Here is an 8,750-nt window from a genome sequence, read left to right on the forward strand (position 1 = left end):
TCTCTAAAAATCAATTAAAAAAAAAAAACCTGTGGAGAAAATACCTATAATAGAAACTCAGTACTTCCCACCTTTTCAACTACAGAGAAAAAACCTGAAGCAATGCATTGCTCATGAGAAACATATTAATATAGCACCCACATGAAAAGAGTTCTGGAGATGGATGGTGGTGATTGTAGCACAACATTTTGAATGTATTTAATACAACTGAACTGTACTCTTAAAAATAGTACAGATGGCAAATTTTATGTTATGTGTATTTATAATAAAAAAAATTTTTTTTTTTTTTGGAAAAAAATAATATGGCACACCATTGCCTAGCCTGCCAAACTACTTTATTGTATCCTGCAAAGCAATTTTGGCTATTTGTAAGTATACATTTCCCTCTCTCCCCAAGTACCTTGAACATCTCGTTCTAAAACTTCCACATAGTTCTTATCTTTTAAGACTTCCCGGCCATCTTCCTTCAAATCATATTCCGGCTTCTTTATTATTTTTTTTGTGTTGACCAAAAGTTGAGGTCGCTCCTTTTTTAATTTAGCTCCTATAAGAACATCCAAGAAATTAGAACATGACAGGTACAAATTCTTTCTAAACATTACATTTAAATAAGTAAAATAATTATACTACTTATATTGTCATTACTAAAAGGATGGGAATAAATTCAGTATTTTTATCTTTAATTAAAGAAGATCAAGGTAACAGTGAAGTGACTTGCTTTATGAAATTATTTCAAATTAGTTAAAAATATAATCTGACCACTCTTCCACTTATATAACTAAGTTTAAAAAAAAAAATAAAACCTTGAAAGTGTATTATCATTACCACTGATCATTTCATATTAGATACGGCTTATTTTTAATTTTCAATAAAGTTTGAAAGGAGTAAACTAAAAAGTAAAGTAGTTGTTTACAATCTTACTAGATTAAATACTTTGTGCTATAGTTTCAAAATAGAGTGCTATATTTTAAAAAGTGAAATAATCTATAACCATTACTAATTACCTCCTTCTCTATCAAGAATGTGATTAAGAACATCATCATCTCCCACAAACCGAACCTCCAGCACATTGTCTTCCTTCAATTCCAATTTATTCATCATTGCCAACCTAAACAAAAGCGACAAAGCACTCAAAAGAGATGAAAAATTCTGATCAACAGCCAAAGAAATTAAACACTAACATAATGAATACATGTATATGTATAACATTTTGAAGTCTTTACGTATGAAAAATATATTATGCATTATTGCGTTATTATTATGGTGTTGTTTTTATATATATATATTTTTATTGATTTTTTACAGAGAGGAAGGGAGAGGGATAGAGAGTTAGAACATCGATGAGAAACATCGACCAGTTGCCTCCTGCACACCTCCCACTGGGGATGTGCCCGCAACCCAGGTACATGCCCTTGACCGGAATCGAACCAAGGACCTTTCAGTCCACAGGCTGACGCTCTACCCACTGAGCCAAACCGGTCTTGGCTATTATTATGTTTTTGATAATAGGTAATTCAATGCTTCATCTGAAAGATAAAAGAGGAAGTGGTTCCTGGGATGTGGAAAGGGATAAATCCAATCAAGACAACTAAAATGTAGTAGCAGGAAAACAATTCTGCCTATAAAGAAAGCACTAATCACCGTACAAAATAGCATTACAAATAAAGTTTGAAAGGAGTAAACTAAAAAGTAAAGTAGTTGTTTACAATCTTACTAGATTAAATACTTTGTGCTATAGTATTTAGAAAGGGGATGGTTAACACATGAGTTTAGAAAATGTGCAACCAAAGAATACAGATTGGTGGATTTTAATTTCCGCTCTCTAGGAATTAATATAATCCCTTCCGAGAAGTCTGTACATTTCACTGGTGAGCCAAGCCTGGACCAAATAACCCTCGAGACCTCCCATTATTATTACTGCATTCTTTTTTTTTTTTTTTTTTTTCTGGATGCAATCATAATTCTTTTTTTTTTAATTAAATCTTTATTGTTCAGATTATTACATTTGTTCCTCTTTTTCCCCCCCCCCAACTCCCCTCCTCCCAGTTCTCGCCCCACCCTCCGCCCTCACTCCCCACCCACTGTCCTCATCCATAGGTGCACAATTTTTGTCCAGTCTCTTCCCGCCTCTCCCACACCCCTTTCCCCCCCAAGAATAGTCAGTCCATTCCCTTTCTATGTCCCTGATTCTATTATAATCACCAGTTCATTCTGTTCATCAGATTATTTATTCACTTGATTCTTAGATTCACTTGTTGATAGATGCATATTTGTTGTTCATAATTTGTATCTTTACCTTTTTCTTCCTCTTCCTCTTCTTAAAGGATACCTTTCAGCATTTCATATAATCCTGGTTTGGTGGTGATGAACTCCTTTAGCTTTTCCTTATCTGTGAAGCTCTTTATCTGACCTTCAATTATGAATGATAGCTTTGCTGGGTAAAGTAATCTTGGTTGTAGGTTCTTGGTATTCATCACTTTGAATATTTCTTGCCACTCCCTTCTGGCCTGCAAAGTTTCTGTTGAGAAATCAGTTGACAGTCGTATGGGTATTCCCTTGTAGGTAACTGAGTTTCTTTCTCTTGCTGTTTTTAAGATTCTCTCTTTATCTTTTGCTCTTGGCATTTTAATTATGATGTGTCTTGGTGTGGTCCTCTTTGGATTCCTTTTGTTTGGGGTTCTCCGTGCTTCTTGGACCTGTAAGTCCATTTCTTTCACCAGGTGGGGGAAGTTTTCTGTCATTATTTCTTCAAATAGGTTTTCAATATCTTGCTCTCTCTCATCTTCTGGCACCCCTATAATTCTGATGTTGGTACGCTTGAAGCTGTCCCAGAGGCTCCTTACACTATCCTCGCATTTTTGGATTCTTTTTTCATTTTGCTTTTCCGGTTGGGTGTTTTTTGCTTCCTCGCATTTCAAATCATTGACTTGATTCTTGCGCTCCTCTGGTCTGCTGTCGGGAGTCTGTATAATATTCGTTATTTCAGTCCGTGTATGCTTAATTTCTAGTTGGTTCCCCAACATAACATCGAGGGTCTCATTAGTTTTCTTGTAGATCTCATTATCGGCGGCTTCTAAACAGTTCTTGAGAGACCTTAAAAGTGTGGTTCTGAACTCTATATCTTCCATTGACAATTTTGTCCTGTTTCTTTGTCTCCACATTTTGTTATGCTTCCTTGGTGCACCCCCTAGTGGTCTTTGTGCGCAGTTTTATAGTTAAACCTTGATTGTTGTAGCTAATACCAGGGAGGGTTTGACCTCCAGGCCAGGTGGCTATGAGAATCAGCTGTGTCTGCAGTGAGAGAACTTCTGTCTTCTAGGGAGGTGCTAATCTAGCCTTTGCCTGAGGCTATCCGGCAAATGCCTCTGTGCAGGGCTTGGGCGGGGCGGGTCGCACAGGATCAACAGGGTGGGCCGGAGAGAGCAGTTATGGCGGCTCTCAGTCCTGTCCCCAGGAGCTCTGCCTCTCTGAGTCCCAGCACCCGCTGCAAACCTCGGAGAGAAAGCTGCACTCGCTCTGACCGAAGCCAGACAGTCCTGCTTCTCCTGTTTGAGACTGGGTCCCTAAAGACTCGCCTGTATCTGGAGCTCAGAGTCTGCGACTCCCTCCCGATTGAAAACGCCCACCGCGCCCTTCGCCGCCAGCCCGCTCCGCGCACTCTGCACCTCAGAAGTTGACTTCAGCACTGCGCCTCCTCTGAGTGTCCGTATGCGTTTCTCTTTCCTCCTAGTTGTAGGACTTCCACTCAGCCAGCGTTCCTGTGGTTCTGGGTGATGTCCCTTCCGTTTTTTAGTTTCACTTTTGAAGTAGTTGTTCAAGGCAGCAAACTCCGGCATTAACCTATGCCGCCATCTTGGTTCTCTCTATATTACTGCATTCTTACCAAACAACTTTACAAATATAAATACGGCTTTCTAGGTATCTTGGTAACTAAATAGTAACCATAAATCTTTCCAATATTTTATAGTCAGTTCTTCATTGAACAAACATGAGTTTGGCAGACAAAAGATTAATCAACTCTAGCTACTCTGACAAAAGTTAGCTTCATAACTTCTAAGACCAATAGCCTGATATTAATTAATGATTCCAATGAACTGCAAGCTAATCAGTTTACCCCCAAAATGATTTTTCCCCCTCTCTTATAAATACTACTTTTACCTTTTCTCCTGACAAGAGGAACTACTGACTGTACCCCTCATGAGTCAGTTATTTGCATGGAGACAGACAACTTACTAAATGTTGGAACTAGCACTTAAATGACTTACCTGTAAAGGCATTACACATTCTGCAGCTGGAAAATTCAGGTGCAGTCACCAGTAACTGAAACAAGAACTCAGCCAGCGTCAGCTAATAGGAAAACAAAAGCAACCAAACAAGGTGATGGGTTTTAACAAACAAGTTAAACAGATAAATGCAGTTCTTACAAAGTCAAAGTTGTAATGACAGCAGTGTCGGGTAAAATGACCATTACCATTTTGGCCAGGAAACCTTAGTCACTGAGACCTGGATCGGGGGCGGATACAGGGAAGAGGCCGAATTTTGAGCACATACTGCGCTCGGCACAGTTTTGAATATTCTCTATGTATTCTCATTTAATCCTCACAGCAACTCAATTAGGTTTATGCTTTGTGCATAAAGACAACACTTCATCTATGATTTAGTGAACACTGCCAGCCGACACATCCTTCTGGTCCATCTACCTACCTAGGATATTGCTTATGATGAGAACACAGGTGTATAGAAAGTTTAGCGCATCTACGTGACATTTGTATAAAATAAACTTATGATTTCTTTATATCTGTATAAAGCTTTTTTGAGGGCCTATTTGCCAGGCACTGTTTTAGGCACTTTTATGCATACTAGATCATTAAGTCCATTGAGGTTAAAAAAAAAATGTATATCATTCCCCCCTTATTTACAGATGAGTAAACTGAGTTAAATAAATGTTAGGCACCAATTTTAATATCAGATAAACCCGGGTTCTGACCTTAACTTCACACTTCGTAACTGTGTGGCTTTGGACAACGTTGAGGTTATTAAATGAAATCATGTGCCAAGCGTATGAAAATGCCCATTAAACGTTCCAGTGTGTGGCTATTTTTACTCTCAACTCCCACTTGAGCATGCAGATCTCTGGGACGGCTCTGCAGCCCACCGAGCGGCTGGCTGGAAGGTGCCGCACAGAGGAGGACGGGGTGCTGTGCCAGGGCCACGCGCTCCCCACCTGCAAGTTAAGGGGGAACAGCTGTGCTGCTTCCCCTAGGAGTTCAGCTGTGATGGTTCCCTTAGGTCCAGTGGTTCTCAACCTTCTGGCCCTTTAAATACAGTTCCTCATGTTGTGACCCAACCATAAAATTATTTTCTTTGCTACTTCATAACTGTCATGTTGCTACTGTTAAGAATCGTCATGCAAATATCTGATATGCAGGATGGTCTTAGGCGACCTCTGTGAAAGGGTCGTTCGACTGCCAAAGGGGTCGCGACCCACAGGTTGAGAACCGCTGCCTTAGGAGTTCAGCTGTGATGGTTCCACACGTTATGCGTCCACATCGGTTCCCTGCAAAAGCCCTACGGAAGGGCCCGGCTTGTCACCCCTGCACGGCTGAGGGCTGACCCGCTGGCTTCACTCCGCGCTTCCGAGCGGGGGCGCCGCACGGGGGTTCGCTGCAGGGCGGTCCCGGGACGCAACCTCGGTCCCGCCGGCCTCCCGGGGCCGCTCCTCCGCCCGGACACCACTCCGCTCCTGACGGATACAACTGCGTGCAGTCCTCCCTCTACCACCGCGGGCACGTGGGTCGCAGGCGGCCCTGGCACAGGAGGCCTGTCACCGCCGGGCAGACAGACGAACGGTCTTCCCACAGGGAGCCCGTCACCCCAACACGAGTTGACTGACCTCGGCCTGGGCCTCGCGCCGCCGACCCGTTGGCTGCGCTCCGCCAGCGGGGGTCTCAGGGGCCGCGGGCTGGGACAGCCTGGGAGAGAAACGGGGGAGACGCAGCGGCCCCGGCGCGTGTGCCGAGGGGAGACCCGGGGACCCGCGCCCCACGTCCGACGCATCAGGACTCACCTCACCAGCAGGGAGCTCAGCGAGAGGAAGGCGGGCTGCGCGGCGCCCACCACGCACCGCTGTCTCCGCCGGCGCGGCTCGGCCGCCTCGCGCCCGCCGGACGCTGCCCCGCTGCGGGGGTCGCGGCGGGGAAGGCGGCTTCGGCCGAGGGGGAGGCAGAATTCGGGTACGAGGAGCCGGGTTGCAGGGTCCAGACCAAACCCCCAGACCCTGGCGGGGGAGGGAGCGCCGCTGGGACACACCGAATCTCCCGCCCTGCTCCGGGGGCGGGGCTCCGGGGAACCAATAGGGAGCGGCACCGGCCGAGAGCGACGGCTCTGCTGGCCACCCGGCGCCGACCTGGGGGCCCCGCCCACCAAGAAACCTGAGGGAAACTAATCCGCACGCGCGGGGCGGGGGCCTTTCCTTCATTCTTCCGTTTCCGGGGGCGGGGAGGGAGCTGGAGGGGGCGGGAGTGCAGGCTGGTTCCCAGGAGGTCCGCGTTTAGCGGTTTCTCTCCCCAGAGAGAATCTTAAAAGTGTTCATTGATTTCTCTAGATACGGTGTTGTTTTTTTAGGAAAAATATAGTAAGAATGAATTCCCGTTTTTTAAAAAAAAGTATGTGTTTTTGTTTCTCTTGTGTGGTTTTTTGGTGTTAATCCTAGCCCGAGGATTATTTTTTCCCCCTTTGATTTTTAGAAAGTGGAAGGGAGGGAAGGAGAGAGAGATGCATGGATCCGTTGACCCGTACACGCCCCAACCCCGGGCGGGAATGGAACCTGCGACCCTTCCGTGCACTGGTGACGCTCCAACCAAGCACTGGGCAGGGTTATTCACTATATTATATTTTAATGATGTTTTCTTTTGTACTTTATATTTCCTGAGGTTTTCAAGATGAGCAAGTATAACATCTATATATATAAAAGGCAAAGTGACCATCCCACTGGCCAATTGGCCAGTACCTGACCACACACTGACCACCAGGGGGCAGACGCTCAATGCAGGAGCTGCCGCTGCGCTGTGGTGACTGGGCAGTGGCGGTTCTCTGGTGACGCACTGGGGAACCAGAGAGGAGGGAGCCCAATTCCTCGCAGGGCCACGCGATCCCACCTTCAGCCGTGGGTTATGTTATTGCTGGGGCACTGTCAGCCCTGATTCTGGTTTACTTACTGCACGCTTGTGTTTGCATTCCACACCCTGTACGACAGAACTTTGCAGAGTGCCCTCTCGCACACGGGAACCCCTCAGGGGATGTGGGAGAGCCGGTTTTGGCCTCACCCCTGCAGGCCAGGCCAAGGGACCCCACCTGCCAGAGGGACAGGCTCACTCTGCAGATGCCCTTCGAGCCATGGCACCGCCCTAGGTGTGGCGGGCCAAGGAGGGACTGCGGAAGGTTGGCTCCAGGGTGTGTCCAACCTTCCGTAGTCCCTCCTTGGCCGGCCCATCTCGCCCAGTCCCGTCCAGCCGGCCAACTTCTAATTAATTTCCTTACAATGTGCACGGATCCGTGTACCAGGTCACTAGTTTTGAATAAAAGGAAACAACTGAAACTGTCAGTGACTCTCATCTTTCCTAACTAATGCAGATCTGGAGCCGAGGAGAAAGGAAAACAAAGCTCGTTGAGTTGCATTATACCTTCCTCTTCTGGAACTGCTAGCCCATAAGTGGTTTTGGATTAAGGCAGTGGTTTTCAACCTTCTGGCCCTTTAAATACAGTTCCTCATGTTGTGACCCAACCAGAAAATTATTTTCGTTACTACTTCATAACTGAATTGTTGCTGCTGTTATGGATCGTAATGTAAATATCTGATATGCAGGATGGTCTTAGGCGACCCCTGTGAAAGGGTCGTTCGGCCGCCAAAGGGGTCGCGACCCACAGGTTGAGAACCGCTGGATTAAGACATAATAAATAAGATATAAAGAAATGTGCTTTGTATTGTTGGATCTGAATAAAAGAGAAAACAGAGCCTTGATCTGATAAGTAAGGACTAATAGCCACAGGGGGAAAAAGCACAGAAGAAATTTTGCTAGGAAGTGGATGAAAGGGAAAAGAAAAAGAGAGCCTGGGCGCAGCCCTTCATTAAATCCACTTTCCAAGGAAAAGCTAAAGCATACTTTAGAAAATGCAAAGTGGGGAAGATGAAGTTTAATAACTAGAGAAAACCAACTGCTGGTAAGAGTGTGAGGAAACACACTTTCAAAATTCACCGCTGAAGGGAGTGTAAGTGATCCCATATAATAAAAGCCTATGCCTGGTCATCCATTCAACCAATCAAAGTGTAATATGCTAATGATATGCTAAGACCACACAACCGCTCCCTATGATGTGCACTGACCACCAGGGGGCAGACAGTCAGTTGGTCAACCAGTCACTATGACGTGCACCGACCACCAGGGGGCAGACGCTCCAACTAGTAGGTTAGCTTGATGCTGTGGTCCCTCTGATCTGGACTGAGATGGGTCAGGCATGCCCTGGAGCCCTCCTGCGGTCCCTCTCCAGCTGGCCAACCTCCCGTGTCTCTCCCCAGCCCCAATTGTGCACCGGTGGGGTCCTTTGGCCTGGCCTGTGCCTTCTTGCAATCTGGGACTCCTCAGGGGATGTCGGAGAGCTGGTTTCGGCCCAATCCCACAGGCCAGGCCAAGGGACCCCACTGGTGCATGAATTTGTGCATCAGGCCTCTAGTACTAAAACAACGGCTCTTT

The 8,750-nt window shown here is 45.9% G+C and overlaps 1 protein-coding gene across 2 annotated transcripts in view; it reads right to left on the reverse strand.

The window, feature by feature from the left end:
• The window catches only part of ORC2 (origin recognition complex subunit 2), a 29,703-nt gene extending 23,365 nt beyond the window's left edge, over window positions 1-6,338 (reverse strand). For both annotated transcript variants that reach the window (XM_081096142.1, XM_081096141.1), the window contains exons 1-4: window positions 6,068-6,338; window positions 4,266-4,347; window positions 1,005-1,108; window positions 401-544 (exon numbers count right to left, since the gene is read on the reverse strand). In XM_081096142.1, the coding sequence (XP_080952268.1) occupies window positions 401-544; window positions 1,005-1,101 (241 nt within the window). In that variant the 5' untranslated portion in view covers window positions 1,102-1,108; window positions 4,266-4,347; window positions 6,068-6,338. The remainder of the gene's footprint in view (window positions 1-400; window positions 545-1,004; window positions 1,109-4,265; window positions 4,348-6,067) is intronic.
• Window positions 6,339-8,750: the final 2,412 nt, after the last annotated feature.

The sequence above is a fragment of the Myotis nattereri genome, assembly GCF_964212035.1.
Source record: "Myotis nattereri genome assembly, chromosome: 7".
NCBI classification, from domain to species: Eukaryota; Metazoa; Chordata; class Mammalia; order Chiroptera; family Vespertilionidae; genus Myotis; species Myotis nattereri.